This window comes from Erpetoichthys calabaricus, chromosome 12, assembly GCF_900747795.2.
Source record: "Erpetoichthys calabaricus chromosome 12, fErpCal1.3, whole genome shotgun sequence".
NCBI lineage: Eukaryota > Metazoa > Chordata > Cladistia > Polypteriformes > Polypteridae > Erpetoichthys > Erpetoichthys calabaricus.
The window spans coordinates 91,115,212-91,136,554 of NC_041405.2; the positions used below are offsets into that span (position 1 = coordinate 91,115,212).

Below are 21,343 nucleotides of genomic sequence, written 5' to 3' on the forward strand. Positions count from 1 at the left end.
GGTAAAGGTTATAAAGCCATTTCTAAAGCTTTGGGACTCCAGCGAACCACAGTGAGAGCCATTATCCACAAATGGCAAAAACATGGAACAGTGGTGAACCTTCCCAGGAGTGGCCGGCCGACCAAAATTACCCCAAGAGCGCAGAGACGACTCATCCGAGAGGTCACAAAAGACCCCAGGACAACGTCTAAAGAACTGCAGGCCTCACTTGCCTCAATTAAGGTCAGTGTTCACGACTCCACCATAAGAAAGAGACTGGGCAAAAATGGCCTGCATGGCAGATTTCCAAGACGCAAACCACTGTTAAGCAAAAAGAACATTAGGGCTCGTCTCAATTTTGCTAAGAAACATCTCAATGATTTCCAAGACATTTGGGAAAATACCTTGTGGACTGATGAGACAAAAGTTGAACTTTTTGGAAGGCAAATGTCCCGTTACATCTGACGTAAAAGGAACACAGCATTTCAGAAAAAGAACATCATACCAACAGTAAAATATGGTGGTGGTAGTGTGATGGTCTGGGGTTGTTTTGCTGCTTCAGGACCTGGAAGGCTTGCTGTGATAGATGGAACCATGAATTCTACTGTCTACCAAAAAATCCTGAAGGAGAATGTCCGGCCATCTGTTCGTCAACTCAAGCTGAAGCGATCTTGGGTGCTGCAACAGGACAATGACCCAAAACACACCAGCAAATCCACCTCTGAATGGCTGAAGAAAAACAAAATGAAGACTTTGGAGTGGCCTAGTCAAAGTCCTGACCTGAATCCAATTGAGATGCTATGGCATGACCTTAAAAAGGCGGTTCATGCTAGAAAACCCTCAAATAAAGCTGAATTACAACAATTTTGCAAAGATGAGTGGGCCAAAATTCCTCCAGAGCGCTGTAAAAGACTCATTGCAAGTTATCGCAAACGCTTGATTGCAGTTATTGCTGCTAAGGGTGGCCCAACCAGTTATTAGGTTCAGGGGGCAATTACTTTTTCACACAGGGCCATGTAGGTTTGGATTTTTTTTTCTCCCTAAATAATAAAAACCACCATTTACAAACTACATTTTGTGTTTACTTGTGTTATATTTGACTAATGGTTAAATGTGTTTGATGATCAGAAACATTTTGTGTGACAAACATGCAAAAGAATAAGAAATCAGGAAGGGGGCAAATAGTTTTTCACACCACTGTATATACACACATACATATACACACATACATGCAGTTTCAATAACATAGAAATCAATATAAATATTAACATCATTATCATATGAGAATATGAAGTAATATATAAGAAGCACATTTCATATAAATATAAATTATTAAACAGTAAAATCATCTTCTGTAATTTGCTACCGTGGAAATTTGTGTGTCTGTCCAGGATTTTAAATCACCTGTAGCTCGCAAACCGTTTCACCTATTGACTTGAAATCTGGTACACATATAGTACGTCACGTCTACTATCCGCTTTATGGGTGATGATTGTATTACTCTTTTATGTTTATTTTATTTTATTGTAGAATCAACTCCTGTCTGCGCACACCAGGGCGGCCGTGGGCGGATGTGTATGGTGTATTCACTCCATGTTATCGTGCATTGCGCTGTCACTGGTATTTTGATAAAAGAATTTGAACAACATATAAGAAGCGTATAAATTATTAAACAGTAAAACATTAACATTTAAGAAGTAAAGTTAGATTAAGTACTACTGCAGTGCCCTCGGGTATACCTCATTTTTTGTTTGTCCATTACATGCTTAAATGTATACATTTTTTGGTGTACCTACCCGAGAACACGCGACATATAACCGAGCGTGGGAGAAGCATGGATTTTAAACACGCGTTGAGTTCATCTGCTGGTCTCCCTCGTGGAATAACTGGTAATGTTTGAATAAAATCTACAGCGAGTAAAACGACATTACCTCCTATTTTTTTTTTTTACGATCTCTGAGATGTTGCTTTTTTCGGTTCAAGGCTTCATAAGCTCTTTTATGTTGTATGGTGTACTAATCCCAAACCATCATCTTTGAATGTTGCAAGACTTTCGCCTTGTATGTAGATCGGGGTAATTACATTCATTGCATTCCTAGTCTGAATCACAATCTGATTGTATGGGTGGTTACCTGGCACTGTAGGGTTGCCACCCGTCCTTTAAAATACGGAATCGTCCCGTATTTGAGAATGAAATTGCGCGTCCCGTTTTGAATCAATACGGGACGGGATTTATCCCGTATTTTTTTTATCATTTTTTTTTAAAGCAGCGTCTCATGCAAATCATCACACACGCATTTTATGAAGATGCCTCCTTTCGTAGTTTTGATTGGGTAATACTTGACGTCATCGTTAGTTTGATTGGTCTTTTTAACTGTCCAGTGAGGAGGGCGGGTCTTTTAAGTACAGTCTGCAAAGTGTTGGCACTGGGATGTGGCACCCGCTGCAGTATGCGTCCCTTATTTTTTTGTATTAAAAGTGGTAACCCTACGTGGCAGGTAACAGTTATGTCTGGTCATGAAGTCGTCTAAAATCCGCCACGTGCCCTCTTTTAAGTGTGAGAAGCAGATATATATAGCCAAATTCTCGCGCTTCGATGCGGCGAAGTACTGCTTTTAATTTTTTAAGAAAAGAAAACCTTTTTAAATGGATCGAAAATACAGTATACCAATAACAATTTGTTAAGGATCTGTTTTTTTCTGAACCTCGCTTTTCACAGCTGTCGCGCTACGGCGTGTGTTTCGTTTATTTGACAGTATGTAGATCGTGGTAATTACATTCATGGCATTCGTTTTCTGAATCACAATCTGACTGTATGGGTGGTTACCTGCCAGGTAACGCTTGTGGTTGGTCAGGAAGTCGCCTTACATCCGCCACGTGCCCTCTTTCTGTTCCCAGAAGCTGATCATAGAATGGTTTTAATAGTTTACTTTCAAATAATGCAGAGTATGCGACACGTGTTTCTCCCTAATTCTGGGCTCATCAGGCATACACACTCACTTCATCCCCTCTTGGGAATCGAATCTCTATCGTCAGCGCCAGAGTTGAAGCCCCTAACGTTGCGGTCAGCAAGTCGGCTAACATCCGCCATGTGCCGTGTTTCAGTTGCGAGAAGCAGATCATAGAATGGTTGAAACTGTTGCCCCTAACGTTGCGCTACAGCGTGTGCTTCGTTTATACCTCGTGTCTTCACATTAAACTTTTATCTCGCGAATATGTTATTGCAATCCGCAGCGGGAGCGTTTCTATAAACTTAATTTAAACTTACGTTTTACACCGTGCTTTGTTTCCCTTATGAACATGCTTGTATGCTTCACTCGCTGGCTTCTTATTGTTTCGCTCCCTTCTCAATTGTTTAATGAATTTTTTGTTCTTCGCTGTATGCGGCTCTTCCTTCATTTCTCCCTACTGAGTTCTTTTATCTCGCGAATATGTTATTGCAATCCGCAACGGGAGCGTTTCAATAAACTTAATTTAAACTTACGTTTTACACCGTGCTTTGTTTCCCTTATGAAGATGCTTGTATGCTTCACTCGCTCCCTTCTCAATTGTTTAATTAATTTTTTGTTCTTCGCTGTTTGCGGCTCTTCCTTCATTTCTCCTTACTCAGTTCACAGTCTTTTCACGTGATTACGTGGGAGGCGTGATGACGTGACACTCAACTCCGCCTCCCACGGCTATCAAGCTGCCGTCCATTACAGTATATTGTCAAAAATGAGGTTCCAGTTATGACCATTACGCGTTGAATTTCAAAATGAAACCTGCCTAACTTTTGTAAGTAAGCTGTAAGGAATCAGCCTGCCAAATTTTAGCCTTCCACCTACACGGGAAGTTGGACAATTAGTGATGAGTGAGTCAGTCAGTCAGTGAGTCAGTGAGGGCTTTGCCTTTTATTAATTAGTATAGATATATATGTAGATATGTATATATATGTGTATATATATATATGTAGATATGTATATATATATGTGTATATATATATGTAGATATGTAAATATGTATATGTATATATATGTGTCTGTATGTGTATATATATATATATATATATATATATATATATACAGTGGTGTGAAAAACTATTTGCCCCCTTCCTGATTTCTTATTCTTTTGCATGTTTGTCACACAAAATGTTTCTGATCATCAAACACATTTAACCATTAGTCAAATATAACACAAGTAAACACAAAATGCAGTTTGTAAATGGTGGTTTTTATTATTTAGGGAGAAAAAAAAATCCAAACCTACATGGCCCTGTGTGAAAAAGTAATTGCCCCCTTGTTAAAAAATAACCTAACTGTGGTGTATCACACCTGAGTTCAATTTCCGTAGCCACCCCCAGGCCTGATTACTGCCACACCTGTTTCAATCAAGAAATCACTTAAATAGGAGCTGCCTGGCACAGAGAAGTAGACCAAAAGCACCTCAAAAGCTAGACATCATGCCAAGATCCAAAGAAATTCAGGAACAAATGAGAACAGAAGTAACTGAGATCTATCAGTCTGGTAAAGGTTATAAAGCCATTTCTAAAGCTTTGGGACTCCAGTGAACCACAGTGAGAGCCATTATTCACAAATGGCAAAAACATGGAACAGTGGTGAACCTTCCCAGGAGTGGCCGGCCGACCAAAATTACCCCAAGAGCGCAGAGACGACTCATCCGAGAGGTCACAAAAGACCCCAGGACAACGTCTAAAGAACTGCAGGCCTCACTTGCCTCAATTAAGGTCAGTGTTCACGACTCCACCATAAGAAAGAGACTGGGCAAAAACGGCCTGCATGGCAGATGTCCAAGACACAAACCACTGTTAAGCAAAAAGAACATTAGGGCTCGTCTCAATTTTGCTAAGAAACATCTCAATGATTGCCAAGACTTTTGGGAAAATACCTTGTGGACTGATGAGACAAAAGTTGAACTTTTTGGAAGGCAAATGTCCCGTTACATCTGGCGTAAAAGGAACACAGCATTTCAGAAAAAGAACATCATACCAACAGTAAAATATGGTGGTGGTAGTGTGATGGTTTGGGGTTGTTTTGCTGCTTCAGGACCTGGAAGGCTTGCTGTGATAGATGGAACCATGAATTCTACTGTCTACCAAAAAATCCTGAAGGAGAATGTCCGGCCATCTGTTCGTCAACTCAAGCTGAAGCGATCTTGGGTGCTGCAATAGGACAATGACCCAAAACACAACAGCAAATCCACCTCTGAATGGCTGAAGAAAAACAAAATGAAGACTTTGGAGTGGCCTAGTCAATGTCCTGACCTGAATCCAATTGAGATGCTATGGCATAACCTTAAAAAGGCGGTTCATGCTAGAAAACCCTCAAATAAAGCTGAATTACAACAATTTTGCAAAGATGAGTGGGCCAAAATTCCTCCAGAGCGCTGTAACAGACTCATTGCAAGTTATCGCAAACGCTTGATTGCAGTTATTGCTGCTAAGGGTGGCCCAACCAGTTATTAGGTTCAGGGGGCAATTACTTTTTCACACAGGGCCATGTAGGTTTGGATTTTTTTTTCTCCCTAAATAATAAAAACCACCATTTACAAACTGCATTTTGTGTTTACTTGTGTTATATTTGACTAATGGTTAAATGTGTTTGATGATCAGAAACATTTTGTGTGACAAACATGCAAAAGAATAAGAAATCAGGAAGGGGGCAAAAAGTTTTTCACACCACTGTATACATATATACATACATATACACATACATATACATACATATACACATACATATATATATATATATATATATATATATTTATATATATATTCATAGCATTCGTAGTGTGAAACACAATCTGATCTTCAGGCTGTCAAATAAACGAACCACATGCCATGGCGCAACGTAAAGGGGCTTCGCCTCGGATGCTGACGTCCTAGGTTCGATCCTTGCGAGGGGTGCAGTGGAGTGTGTATGCCTGATGAGCCCAAATAAGGGTGAAACGCGTGTTGGGTACTCTTTGCATTATTTGACAGAAAACTCTCTCTCTCTCTCTATATTATATATATATATATATATATATATATATATATATATATATATATATAACACTTATACATCCCCTCCCCTCACCAATTGATGTAGTCTGCGCCATGTTTCACCCACATTATTCCTTCATTGTGCTCCCCCTACTAGCTTCCAAAAACACCAATTTAAATCCCCTTAGTTTAATCTTCAAGTCTCTGCACAACTCCATTCATCAATACCTTCAGTCTCTCCATACAAGATGCCTGTTATCGGTTTCTTCTCTTACTAGATATCCCAATAATGTTTCCTAGTTCTTGTTCCAAGGCTGTGAAATAGCATTTCCTTGATCACATGAACTGCTCCCAATCCACCAATGTTCAGGTGCCGACTTACAATGACTAGTGGTAGTACTTTACTACAAGGCATCTGTAGCTATACTGATCTAATCAGTCAGGCCACTTCACTATTATTTGAGATCTTGTTTTCATCTAGCCCATGGAATAACTGTAGCACTACACTTTTTGTACTCTTAAAATTCTTAACATTACTCATTGTAATTTGAAATATTTAAAACTATAATACACATTTGAATATATTCAAAATTTGGATATGAATAAGAAAGCCTTAAATTGCAAAATAACCTGAAACATACAGAAAAAATATAGCTATAAATAGACTTAATTTGTGCACCCTCTTAAACCCTATGTCATGACAAGAGTAGACTAATGAGAAACATCATTAGTACACAACTTGATTAGCCTCAGTTTCTGTGGAAAGTAACTATGGCTACAAAGTACTCACTCAAAAAATGATTTTTTCTGTTTTTCTGATTTGAGCCAAGTAAATGTTCTTTGTCCAACACGATCATTCAACACTAAAGTGAACCATTTGCAAGTTAGACAACTGGATACTAATTATTATTATAAAATATGACTCATTGCGCACATAAACAGAATACCTGCAGTGAGCATTTCATAGTTACTATAAAATCAAATTCAATTCAATATAGTAAACCAGTGAGACTACTGCATCCCAAATGTAGGTCATACTACTGATACACAACTCCTTTGACTATGTGGTTCAGCTCCACGCTCCCACGTCCATTTTAGTAGGTTCTTGAATGCGACACTGCCGATAACGTAACCAGATGAGCCAGGCAGATGAGGGCAAAACCCATATAGCAAGGGTTAGGTGTATAAAGGGCAAGTACTTTTACTTAAAACAATTCAAAAAATCAAAACAGTGTCCACAAATTGTGCAGAGCAAAAAGTTCAATAAAAAATAATCCCATAAATAGGTGTTTAGTGGAGATTAAATATTAATCAAATAAAAAAAACTTTAAAAACAAGGTTAAAAACAGGGCAGGAAACCGTCCTTAAAACCCATGAGCCCAGGTGCACTTCTTAAAAGCTGACGCTTCCTTGACTTAACCATAACGGGTCCTTGTAGCCAAGGACACGCCTAATCTGCAGTTCAGCCACCCTTACACACTGCTCCTAGGCTCGGGCCCCTGCGGTCCATGGCACCACCTGTGAGATGCCTCTCAGCCTCTCACTTTCCTATAGCCAAAATGCCTTTCTTCAGCGTGACACTCCAACTGAGCAGTATTTCTGCCACTCCAGCTCCCTGGTCACTCAGCTGCAGTGGCCATCAGCCCCCGAGCATTCACAAGCTGCCCTAGGGACATTCCTTCCAGCTGTCCGCCTTTGCCACCTCATCTGCTCACTTGGACTGGATCTCTCCACCTCCTGCCTTCCCTCTGTCAATCTTTCAACCTCCTTTTGTTTTCTTTTCTCTCGATCACCCCCTTTCTTTCTGATTGGCTTTATTTCCTCAGTCTAAAACTCATGCTTCCCTTTTAAAATCAGGGATGTGGCACAGTTGTGGCAATCAGCAGCTCCCAGTGCCAACAGGATCGTGGCCAATCCTGCATGTGTGCACTAAGTGCAGGGATGTCTGCTCCCACATCGCACACAGGAACCGCTCTCGCCATGCTACCATACTCCCCACACAAAGACACGAGAGTGGCAATTTTTATTTAAAATTTGCCTACCAGCCACGGACCTCACTTTACCACACCCACATGGGGGAAAAAAAAAAAAAAAATAATATAGAGTTGGGACACTTTGGAAGTTATTGTTAATTTATTCCCCCGTACAGAAAGGAAGGACAGCAGATCCAAACTTACCTGGTAAAGTTCTTCCAAATTATATCTGATTGAAGTGCTGTTTTGAATTGCTTCCACTGCCTCTTTAAGCTTCTGCCAGGTCTCATCAGTGTAGTTCTCAGGTAATTTTGGTTTTTCTGAAAGTCAGATAAACAGCTCAAAGTTAAAGATTATTTTACAGGTAAATCTGGAAACTATAATAAGAAAATGATGACAGTTCAAACAGCTGAAATGAAGTACAGTGGGGCAAAAAAGTATTTAGTCAGCCACCAATTGTGCAAGTTCTCCCACTTAAAAAGATGAGAGAGGCCTGTAATTTTCATCATAGGTATACCTCAACTATGAGACACAAAATGAAAAAAAAAATCCAGAAAATCACATTGTCTGATTTTAAAGAATTTATTTGCAAATTATGGTGGAAAATAAGTATTTGGTCACCTACAAACAAGCAAGATTTCTGGCTCTCACAGACCTGTAACTTCTTCTGTAAGAGGCTTCTCTGTCCTCCACTCATTACCTGTATTAATGGCACGTGTTTGAACTTGTTATCAATATAAAAGACACCTGTCCACAACCTCAAACAGTCACACTCCAAACTCCACTATGGCCAAGACCAAAGAGCTGTCAAAGGACACCAGAAACAAAATTGTAGACCTGCACCAGGCTGGGAAGACTGAATCTGCAATAGTTAAGCAGCTTGGTGTGAAGAAATCAACTGTGGGAGCAATTATTAGAAAATGGAAGACATACAAGACCACTGATAATTTCCCTCGATCTGGGGCTCCACGCAAGATCTCACCCCGTGGGGTCAAAATGATCACAAGAACGGTGAGCAAAAATCCCAGAACCACACGGGGGGACCTAGTGAATGACCTGCAGAGAGCTGGGACCAAAGTAACAAAGGCTACCATCAGTAACACACTACGCCGCCAGGGACTCAAATCCTGCAGTGCCAGACGTGTCCCTCTGCTTAAGCCAGTACATGTGCAGGCCCGTCTGAAGTTTGCTAGAGAGCATTTGGATGATCCAGAAGAGGATTGGGAGAATGTCATATGGTCAGATGAAACCAAAACAGAACTTTTTGGTAAAAACTCTACTCGTCGTGTTTGGAGGAGAAAGAATGCTGAGTTGTATCCAAAGAACACCATACCTACTGTAAAGCATGGGGGTGGAAACATCATGCTTTGGGGCTGTTTTTCTGCAAAGGGACCAGGACGACTGATCTGTGTAAAGGAAAGAATGAATGGGGCCATGTATCGTCAGATTTTGAGTGAAATCCTCCTTCCATCAGCAAGGGCATTGAAGATGAAACGTGGCTGGGTCTTTCAGCATGACAATGATCTCAAACACACCGCCCGGGTAACGAAGGAGTGGCTTCTTAAGAAGCATTTCAAGGTCCTGGAGTGGCCTAGCCAGTCTCCAGATCTCAACCCCATAGAAAATCTTTGGAGGGAGTTGAAAGTCCGTGTTGCTCAGCGACAGCCCCAAAACATCACTACTCTAGAGGAGATCTGCATGGAGGAATGGGCCAAAATACCAGCAACAGTGTGTGAAAACCTTGTGAAGACTTACAGAAAATGTTTGACCTCTGTCATTGCCAACAAATGGTATATAACAAAGTATTGAGATGAACTTTTGTTATTGACCAAATACTTTTTTTTCACCATGATTTGCAAATAAATTCTTCAAAAATCAGACAATGTGATTTTCTGGATTTTTTTTTCTCATTTTGTCTCTCATAGTTGAGGTATACCTATGATGAAAATTACAGGCCTCTCTCATCTTTTTAAGTGGGAGAATTTGCACAATTGGTGGCTGACTAAATACTTTTTTGCCCCACTGTATAATAATTAAAAAATTCATACCTTTAATATTTAGATAGGTAAGTAAAACTGTTAAGATTCCAAATGCTCACTTTACAAACAGCAGTAAAAGCAACACTACAGAACAAAAACACCCAAATGATGGATGGATAAAACACTGATACCTTGAGTTCCAGCTGAAAAGTGTGCTCACAAATATTCTGTACTATGATAACAGTAGTGTTTCCTTTAACCCACATTGTGTTTTGAGAAGAGGTTAATGCAAATTAAAATTTTCACATTACTTGAGTAAAAATAATAATTGCTCCATTCTTTACTTTTTTTTGCAAACTACAATACTTAAGTAGATAAGTAGGAAAGGCAACCTTTGTTTACAATGGCTAATAAAAAATAAGCTCTTCTTTCACGCATGAAAAAAATAGAGATATAACTGCTATACTTATTGTGCACTATAAAAGTTACTATAAAATTTTGTTGAAAAAACATTTGGTCTATTTAGAATCCAGTTCTTTCTTAGTGACTCTGAAGTAAAGGTATGCAATGAAGACTAAAAAAATCCTCGGTGATAAAGATGAAAAAATGATGTGATTAGGAAATGGGAGTCAAAACATATAAATTGTTTGGAAACTACAACACAACATCCTGACACTGTCTAGGAAAAAGAAGTCTGTCAAAACATCTGCATCTACACTAGGAGTATTGCAAAAGAAACCACCAACAAACTAATGATCACCTTTAAAAAATACAAAGTTTGGTTCCTGAGAGTGAATTAACACCACATTAGTGAAAGCTCTTTTAAGAGCTCTGAATATCACTCACTTTTGGGTGGGGAGTGGGCTTTAGCAACAAAATACATTACTCTGAAATAAGCAGCTAAAAGTCTATCCTATGTTTTCCAGAAAGCCAAGTGCAACAGCCTGTCTGTGCAGTGTGGACACTTTCTTGGTTTGGAATGTGGAAAAGTTAAGAATGAACAAGCCAAAATCTGAGATGATCTTTTGGTGAGGTAAGACTAAGCTTAGCAAGTCTAGCACTTTTCCATGATCCAAGACAAATGATCACTCTAGTAAAGTATGAAAGCAGCAACGCTATCATTCAGGGGTGCTTCTAATCAACAGAAATGGACAACTTGTTAAAGCTGAAGAAAGCGGATATAACCATGTGCCATAAAGTATTGTAAGAGAACAGACCCTGTTTGAGTTTTTGTAAAAAAGTACTTTGATCCCAATACATGGCCAATCAACGAAAGTAGAAAAACAGTTTTAATAAAAAAGTACATGCCTTTTGGTGGGCTACTCAAATTCCAAACATCTGCCTTTTCAAATATTTGTAGCAAGATTTTAAAATATCGATGCAGAGGTAGAGTTCTAAAGCTTTAAAGAGCTGGAGCAACAAATCACTCCAAGGTGAGTGCAAACTGCAACTCTAAAAACTTAAAACTGGTAGTATGGTAAAAATATGTAAAGGAAGCATTTTTTTTTTAGGTCTGAACACATTATGCATACAACGCATATTAGCTTCATAAGTTGTAAGACGCACACAACCTCTGAAGGTGTCCCATGGTATCTGGCACCAAGATTTCAGCAGCATATCCTACAAGTTGAGAGGTGGGGCCTCAATGGATCAGACTTTTTTTTTCCTGCACATTCCACAGTTGCTCAAATGGATTGAGAACCGGGGAATTTGGAGGCCAAGTCAACACCCTGAATGCTTTGTCACATTCCTTAAACCATTCTTGAACAATTTCTGCAGCACTCCTGGGCACATTATCGTGTTGAAAGAGGCTAATGCCATCAGAGAAAACCGTTTCCAGGAAGTCATGTATGTGGTTAGCAAAAATCTTTAGGTAGGTGGTATGTGTTAAAAGTAGCATCCACATGAATGCCAAGACATAAGCGCTATTGTGTTCTGCTAGGGAAGGTTCTGTGGAATCAGACCAACTAGACTACATCTTCACTCCCCAAGCACAACAATGAGCCTTTAGCACCCATGACCCTGTCACTAGTTGACTGTTCTTGGATTATTTTTGGTAGGTACTACCCAGTGCATACAGGGAAGACCCCACAAACCCTGCCATTTTGATGATGCTCTGACCTAGAGATACTCTGTCAGAATGTGACGATTAGGATGAGGTTGATGGTCTTTAAATCAGATGTAATGGCCCTTTCTATAAAGATGTAGTCTGCTCTATGCAGATGTAGAAGCAGCAGAAGACCCAAAGGGGGGTATTTACAGTATGCAACTATGGGTTCTGTTAATGAGCGAAGGGGGAAATATCTGTGAGATAGAAAAAAAAATGCACAGGCAGAGAACTGTACTAGATGTCGGTAGTGGAACAGGAACTAAGATTAAAAAATAAATAAATAAATAAAACCTTAAATTTATGAATAAATTTACATTTTCATTAATGCCAAATCTGGCATAGGAATTGACAGTAGTATAGCCACAGGTGGCTAATGTTAAGTCATTGTGCAATGTTGCATTCTCCAAGTTAGTTCAATAATCCTGGACTATGGATGAGAGACACGGTGCAGACCAATTGCCCACAGGGCAATCATTCTTACTCTGGTCAAGTCCCAACATAATGTTGCTAAGATATGGGAAACCAGGTCTGAATAGCTCAGTCTGTCAACACTGCAATTCTCAACAAGCAAAGGATCACAAGCAGATACCACTGTTATGTACAAAACCACTGCAAGTAAACTTAATAGTTTAGAGAGTACCTTGCAATCAGATACAGTGAATATAGAATTACTGCCTCCAGAGTGTGTCCTGAAAATCATAAACTGAAGAATAATGACCTCAAGAATGTAAATGGAATGAAAGAAAGTTAAAATTGACACAATCTCTCAGATAGCAGCTTTTATCCTACAAAGTGTGTTACTAGCCAGGTTTCCATCCAAGGAGTTTTTGCGAAAAAATATTTAGCGCTTCAAATTTTTTTACCGATATAGCTGATGGAAATGCTAATTATCGATAAAATGTTGTACATGTCGACATAATATTTTTCCGTTTAACTTTAGCGCATAAATTCCATATCGATACTTCAGATGTCGCAAAAACTACATTGGAAACACTTTTTGTCGGAAAAAAGGGCTTTAACGCAAATAAATGTGTCACATTTTCATCACGTGCAATCAAAACGAGAATGGCGGAGCGGTTCGCATGGTCTGATGAAAAGAGTTTTTTTTTTGATTAAACGTCGTTATTTTGTATTAATTCAAATTTCAGTTTTAATTAAAAACCTTAAGGGAAGCAGATTACAGTACTAATTCAGTTGTTATCGCACTGAGAAGGGATGTTGAAAGGTAGGCTCACCTGTACAGATCCGATGCTGCAAACACAGCTGCATCATGGGCACTTCCAGGAGTGCCAACGCAAATGTCTCTTATCATGCACCTGTCATCAACAAGGGCCTGGAGAACAATAGATGGCCACCCTTTGCGATTAATGTAATCGCGGTAGCCTTCCGTCGGGGGAAGAATAGGCACATGCGTGCCATCCAGCGCACTGTAAATCTGTGGCACAAGATGCACCAAGGAATTGCGGTATGCAATTTCATTGGCCTCCGCTTCAGTCGGAAGTCTGATATAACGCTGCATTAATTTTTTTTTAATAGCGGTGCACACAGCATATACACATCGATGGACGGTAGTTTTACTAACCCCAAAAGTTTCTCCAACTACTCTATACTCGGCGCAGGTTGCCAGCTTGTAAAGGGCGATGGCAATCCGCTTTTGGGTTGGAACCGGTGGTCGGTGGCAACCTGTGATGGGCGCAACATCAGGACTGATGAATCCACACAACATCTCAAACGTCGGCCGTGTCATTCTAAAATGTTGCAGCCAGAGATTTTCTGTGAAGTGTCTCTCCACCACCTCCTCCCAGAAGGTCTTATTCCGTCGTCTCTCCCATACCCGTGGGTTTCGTCGCACTGGGGTACTTTCTTCGAGCTCTAGGGCTATCAGACAAGCAACTGCTTCATTCTGCTGTCGTCTTCGGATATTATGTACAATTCCAATTATTTGTGAAACTGAAATAACAGTAAGCTGACAAATTTCAAAAAACTGTCTGAATAATCTCTCCATTTCTTTGTTTCTTTGTTTAGTGGAGGGGGTGTAATGTGGAAAACAAAAGGTAGATAATCTGCGACATACACAAAATTATGTATGGAAACGGCTCAAGGGCAGATTTTTTTCGCGATACAACAAAACTTATGCGACAGTTCGTTTTGGGGGGGATGACGTCATCACGCACACCATTTTATTGATAAAAAGCCAGTTGGATGGAAACAGGCTGGAGACAGCAAATTTCGCACATTTTTTTTACGTATATTCTGTTTGTCGATAACAAAACGTCGCAAAAAACTGGATGGAAACTTAGCTACTGTCAGGTTTCAGCTTTTATCTGCTTGCAATAAAAAAAAAAAAATTGCTGCATTAAAATAGTTTTAAGAATAAAGGTCATTCAGTGGGACTGATACCAAATTTACCTCACAACTATTACACAGCAATAGTGGTATGTAATCATATGTCCAAAAAAAATTAAATTCCCCTTAATCTAATTATGGCCTCCTGCCTCATCAGGAAATTATATAAAATATGACTTGTAGTATCAGTTCCTAATCTTTCATATTTTTTTTCCTCAGGCATTATATACAGGAAAAGATTTATTTATCTATCCATCTGTATGCCTCTCTTTGCAGGAAATCTTAACCTTCAGCACTCTGCCACCTATAGTATTTCACAAAAGTGAGTACACCCCTCACATTTTTGTAAATATTTTATTATATCTTTTCATAGGACAATACTGAAGATATGACACTTTGACACAATGTAGTCAGTGTACAACTTGTGCAACAGTGTAAATTTGCTGTCCCCTCAAAATAACACACAGCCATTAATGTCTAAACCGCTGGCAACAAAAGTGAGTATACCCCTAAGTGAAAAATGTCCAAATTGTGCCCAATTAGCCATTTTCCCTCCCCGGTGTCATGTGACTCGTTAGTGTTACAAGGTCTCAGGTGTCAACGGGGAGCAGGTGTGTTAAATTTGGTGTTATCACTCTCATACTGGTCACTGGAAGTTTAACATGGCACCTCATGGCAAAGAACTCTCTGAGGGTCTGAAAAAAAAGAATGGTTGTTCTACTCAGGGGTGTCGAACTCCGGGCCTGGAGGGCTGCAGTGGCTACAGGTTTTCATTCTAGCCCTTTTCAGTGAGTAGTTTTCACTGCTAATTAACTCCTTTTCCCTTCATTTCAATAGCCTTGTTTTTAAGGAGTCAGTCCTCTGAATTGATTCCTTTCTTCATTAAATGGCAGCCAAACAGAAATGAGACGTGAAATGAGCCAACAGATGACCAGCTAAACTGGGATTTCAAACTCCAACCAATTTCACTCCAAACAGTCTCTTAATAAGAAGCTGATTCTTGCTGTTAATTAAGCCCGTTATTTAATTCAATGGCTTGTTGCTGCTCTCATTCTGCCACAGCAGACATTTCCAAATCTGTTGATTTTTCTGTTTTTTCTAAGAACATTTTCAAAATGTTTTGGTGACCTGAGAGATCAACCTTACTGAGACCTTCACCTTTATTTATTTTCAGGTATTGTGTGATGGGCACAGGTGAGCTGGTCATATGGTGGCTTGTTTGATGTCTCATTATTGTTTGGCTACTAATTAAGGAAAAAGAGACAAAGGGGCCTGAGAAGATGGTTAGAATGAAAACATGCGGCCACTGTGGCCCTCGAGGACCGGAGTTCGACACCTGTGGTAGGCTATAACAGGGGTAGGCAACGTCGGTCCTGGAGTGCCACAGTATGTGCAGGTTTTTGTTCCAACCCAGTTCCTTAACGAGAACTCAGTTATTGCTGATGAAGCACATATTGCTTAAGTGACATTTTAATGCTTCATTTTAGTGGTCTCGCTTGTTAAGGTTCTCCAACCTTAATTGCTTATTTCAATCTTAAACTGCTGCATTCAGTGTTTTAATTGCTCCTTATTAGCCATAAGATGTAAAAGACAAAGCAGCCAGCAGTTCTCCAGCTAGCTTTTTTCCAATTACATCTGTGTGTGTTCATCATGCACGGTTTGATTTAATAAAACACTTAATAGAAAAATGTGACAGACTGAAAATGATCTGTTTTAGGCTTCAAATCATTTGGATGATATCCTTGGAAAGGAAAAAAATCTACGATATAAAAGCCTTACATTGCACAGACTAACAAGCCATAAAATTAAATAAGGTCTGAGATTGGCAATGATTGGTTTCTAATTAAGCAATTGGGTTGGAATGAAAACCTGTAGCCACTGCGGCTCACCAGGACCGACATTGCCTACCCCTGTTTTACATCTTATTGCTAATAAGGAGCAATTAAAACACTGAATGCAGCAGTTTAAGATTGAAATAAGCAATTAAGGTTGGAGAACCTTAACAAGCGAGACCACTAAAATGAAGCATTAAAATGTCACTTAAGCAATATGTGCTTCATCAGCAATAACTGAGTTCTCGTTAAGGAACTGGGTTGGAACAAAAACCTGCACATACTGTGGCACTCCAGAACCGGCGTTGCCTACCCCTGGGCTATAAGAAGATTGCTAACACCCTGAAACTGAGCTGCAGCACAGTGGCCAAGACCATACAGTGGTTTAACAGGACAGGTTCCACTCAGAACAGGCCTCGCATGGTCAATCAACGAAGTTGAGTGCTCATGCTCAGCGTCATATCCAGAGGTTGTCTTTTGAAAATAGACGTACGAGTGCTGCCAGCATTACTGCAGAGGTTGAAGGGGTGGATGGTCAGCCGGTCAGTGCTCAGACCATACGTTACACACTGCATCAAATTGGTCTGCATGTCTGTCGTCCCAGAAGGAAGCCTCTTCTAAAGATGATGCACAAGAAAGCCCGCAAACAGTTTGTTGAAGACAAGCAGACTAAGGACATGGATTACTGGAATCATGTCCTGTGGTCTGATGAGACCAAGATAAACCTATTTGGTTCAGATGGTGTCAAATGTGTGTGGCGGAAACCAGGTTAGGAGTACAAAGACAATTGTATCTTGCCTACAGTCAAGCACGGTGGTGGGAGTATCATGGTTTGGGGCTGCATGAATGCTGCCGGCACTGGGGAGCTACAGTTCATTGAGGGAGCCATGAATGGCAACATGTACTGTGACATATTGAAGCAGAGCAGGATCCCTTCCCTTTGTAAACTGGGCCGCAGGGCAGTATTCCAACATGATAATGACTCCAAACACACACCTCCATGACGACCACTGCCTTGCTAAAGAAACTGAGGGTAAAGGTGTTGGACTGGCCAAGCATGTCTCCAGACCTAAACCCTATTGAGCATCTGTGGGGCATCCTCAAACGGAAGGTGGAGGAGCACAAGGTCTCTAACATCCACCAGCTCCGTCATGGAGGAGTGGAAGAGGATTCCAGTGGCAACCAGTGAAGCTCTAGTGAACTCCATGCCCAAGAGAGTTAAGGCAGTGCTGGAAAATAATGGTGGCCACATAAAATATTGACACTTTGGGCACAATTTGAACATTTTTCACTTAGGGGTGTACTTACTTTTGTTGCCAGTGGTTTAGTCATTAATGGCTGTGTGTTGAGTTATTTTGAGGGGACAGCAAATGTACACTGTTATACAAGCTGTACACTGACTACTTTATATTGTATCAAAGTGTCATATCTTCAGTGTTGTCCCATGAAAAGATGTAATAAAATTTTTACAAAAATGTGAGGCGTCTGCTCACTTTTGTGAGATACTGTACATATAAACAAAGACTAGCATAGTAAAAGGACAGTTACTTTCTGGTGTATTATGGGTCCTTCAATTCAAACACTTAGCCACTAAGCTAAACCAGCACTAGGTGGATATTGATTGAAATAAAAAAAATGCAGAATAAACACAAATCAGTAACTGTTGAGTTGCACCATATGTTCTCTTTAGACACATGGTTCAAATGATGACCTGTCGCAATACATTAGTCTCAATGTGTTTATTCATAAATTTATAAATAATCACAGAAACCAATACACTGAATTTTTATCCTTAATACAAATTTAATTTATTATTTAAAAAGCAAGTTTACATCAAATCCAACACAATGTGAGATAATATTTTAAGTTGACTACAATACTGTTACTTTCCTTATACTATGTTTAATAAATTGACAAAAACACGGATCAAAGTAACCTGGAGGTGTCAAATCTCTATTCACTCAACCACCATGAATCATAACATGCATTTTGTACTTGCAACAGGCTGAGAGGATTCCATATTTAGAACTTCCAGTTCAAAATAGAACCAGTGGCTTAACATTGCCAAGAATATGCTCCTGGCAATTTGCTTGTGCAATAAACTGGCAATGAAAAACTAACACACACTCGCAGAGATGGATTAAAAAACCAAGAAAAAAGTTAACATTTGCAACAAATAATTTTAACTTTAAAACTGAAAACTCCAGTAATCTAAACATTGTGATAACAATAAGCATCTTTCTATAGATTTGAAGAAGTAAAACTCACACTGTTCATAATTTCTAAGATTGCTAGGGTCCTAATTTGGGATCCTGAGGTGATTCTTAGTGTGGTGGGTGCAGCAACGTGCTGTATCAGTGCAAATGAAGACTGCTAATAAATTTTAAAATTTTTCTGGATTTCAAAACAGAAACTCTGATAGTCACTGCATCTTTTATTTTTATGTTTACTCTATTATGGTTTGCTTTATTATGTATTTATTATAATAAGAAGGGTGACATGGCAGCACAACAGTTAGCTGTACAAAGCCTCAACATCCTGTCTAAGTCTGCTTGAGATTTCTCTTATCTTCCTCCCTCAAATAAAGACACGCAGGTTAAGCGGACTGGCATCACGAACACTTTAACGTTAATAAAAGTTGTTGGCATATAGTACATATACTGTAAGAAAGAATCAAAGCTTTACATACACCTGCTTTCAGTATCCTACTTCAGGACCCAAAATCAGCATCAAAGCAAGGCAGGGCCCAGTCCTGGAAGGGACACCAGTCCATCACACACATATGGGCCAATTAGTCTACCACATTTAATTCTTTTAAGATATGAGCGGAAACCTAAGTACTTAGACAAAGCCTAAAGCAACAATGGGAACATATAAGCTCCACATAACCAATGATCAGGCCAAGAATTTAAACCTAGTTTTGCAAAGTTTGGGCAACAGTAGTAGTCACTGTGTCACTTTTTTTTTATTTTTTTTTTTTATATAAAAGTAAAAACATTAGAAAAGCTTTTCCATTTCTTGCTGATTACAGTTTCCATGAAATTGTGCCGACACTCGAAAATCAAGTTCATTTAATTTTCAATGTATATTATGAAGTTAATTTGGCATTATATGGGGCAGCACAGTAGCTTTCTGTCTCTCATCTCCAGAAGGCTTGGTTTGGATCCTGGCGTGCTGTTACTTTCTATATGTGTGGATAGATTCTTCTCCAGGTAGCCTATTCCCAATTTCCACTCAACACCCACAGACATGCACTTTAAGTTAAATGGTGACTTACTGTATACAATGGCACAGTCTCAGTGAGAGTGGGCAAGTGGGTTTAGTGTCCAGCAATGGTTTTGTCCCCGTTGCTTCAGAAATGTTCAAATAAAGGTGCATTTATATATTGTGCATTACTAAAAATAATGATAAAGACAACTTTAAACACTGACATTTCTGTCAACGTGTTACAACAACGTTCGAAGACGATTAATGGGTATAAGGGTAATCTGGGAGAATATAAAACAAAATCAATTTAAAAGCTCAAGTCACACCACTGGCACTTTTCCCAAAACACCTAGTCTGACTAATCAAATGGTAAAATCATGCATTTTTATTAAAACAATATTTTCTCTGAACACATGAGATGCAAACTACAATGTTCACTATAAACTGTAATTTATTGTGTGTGTATTATACATATATATATATGTATGTGTGTGTGTGTTATGTTCTTGGAAATATATGTGTGTGTTATGTTCTTGGAAACGTCCAAGTGTTTCAATCTGTATTGAGCAGCACATTGTACAAGTTACATTTTGACGACCACATTGTCTTTTCTTAAGATTACAATACATGGCCTAATCTAACTCAAAAAACTTTGATCAATGCACTATGCGGCTTACTGACTGACGTGAATAAAAGTGCAAGTAAATTCACTTAAAGTCCACGACGAACTGGACGACAAGTATTACCTTTGAAGTTTTTGATCACTAATTTCTTGGCAGCTCCGGGCTTGCTACTGGAGAAGCTGGACGAGGCTGCCGCCGTCGTTTTGGTCAAACCGTTTGCATGGTGACCAACGCCAGCAGGCAGAAAGAGGTTTTTAGTCTTACTGGAAGATGAAGAAGGGACCGAAGATGCTGTGGTAGTAGAGAACTCCTCGGCCATTTTCACATCCAGTCCTATGAAATCCAACGAGTCCTCAAAACGTAACTTCTTCTGGATGTGGTGGGAGCCGGGAGAGCCGCTCGTGGGGTGGCTGATGCCTTTCGGAGGTGAAGTCGAAACGGAGTCAAACTCTTCCTTATCCGTGCAGTTTATTTTTCTCTTCTTGCACGTGGAATTACTGTTGTTACTATTATTGCTGCCGCTGTTACTACCATCAGAAGCTGCTGGTCTGACCTCCTGAGCTGGTGGTGGGGGATTAGGGGAGGATAAACCTGTTGGAAACATGAAAAATACTACAAAATCAAATAACCAGTCTGTTAATCCTAAGAGGTTCTCCTTTTAGTTTTTGGCGTTGGGTCTTGACGCTTAGAGTTGTCCCCACAACTTCGCTGTGTCTGCGCTTATGTATTTAATTAAATGTTTGGCTGGTCTTATTTCTTTCCCAATGAAAATGGATAGTAACATGCAACTGCTTCACCACTCTCTTTTCAGCCTCTCTCTTTCTTGTTATTGTCAGAAAAAAGATGGCTGGTTACTGCTTCCTCTTCAGCGCCCTGTTCCCCCGCACTCGGGCCTCCAAAATACGTTTAATTTGGGATCACATTAATTACGTACTTAACGTTCTTCGTTATCCCAGGAAAATAGTTGATGATCTATCAGTTAAACCCATATTCTGAAAAGCTTCATTTAAACTGTTCACAGACATGTTGTGACCCGACGGAAGTACTTGTATCTTTTGAGGCGACAGTGGAAGAAAAAAATGCAGACTGCACATCTCACGGCGTAGTCCTCCTTCCTCCCGCCGTTAGGGGGCGAAGTTAACGTGGCGCATGAGAAAAGACGTCGCGGACACACGTGCTGCGCACGCATACTTGGGGCAGCCGGCCATAGACATAGAATTACTAGACGCCTCGTGACCAGCCGCATCGTACGTCAACGTCTCCGCCATATTTCGAGTGGCACTGCTGTGGAGTGAATAGATAAAGATGCCTCAC

The 21,343-nt window shown here is 39.8% G+C and overlaps 1 protein-coding gene across 5 annotated transcripts in view; it reads right to left on the reverse strand.

Annotated features, from left to right (window-relative positions):
• The window catches only part of cul4b (cullin 4B), a 98,010-nt gene extending 76,871 nt beyond the window's left edge, over window positions 1-21,139 (reverse strand). For all 5 annotated transcript variants that reach the window (XM_051934947.1, XM_051934948.1, XM_051934950.1 and 2 more), the window contains exons 1-2: window positions 20,153-21,139; window positions 8,137-8,252 (exon numbers count right to left, since the gene is read on the reverse strand). In XM_051934947.1, the coding sequence (XP_051790907.1) occupies window positions 8,137-8,252; window positions 20,153-20,633 (597 nt within the window). In that variant the 5' untranslated portion in view covers window positions 20,634-21,139. The remainder of the gene's footprint in view (window positions 1-8,136; window positions 8,253-20,152) is intronic.
• Window positions 21,140-21,343: the final 204 nt, after the last annotated feature.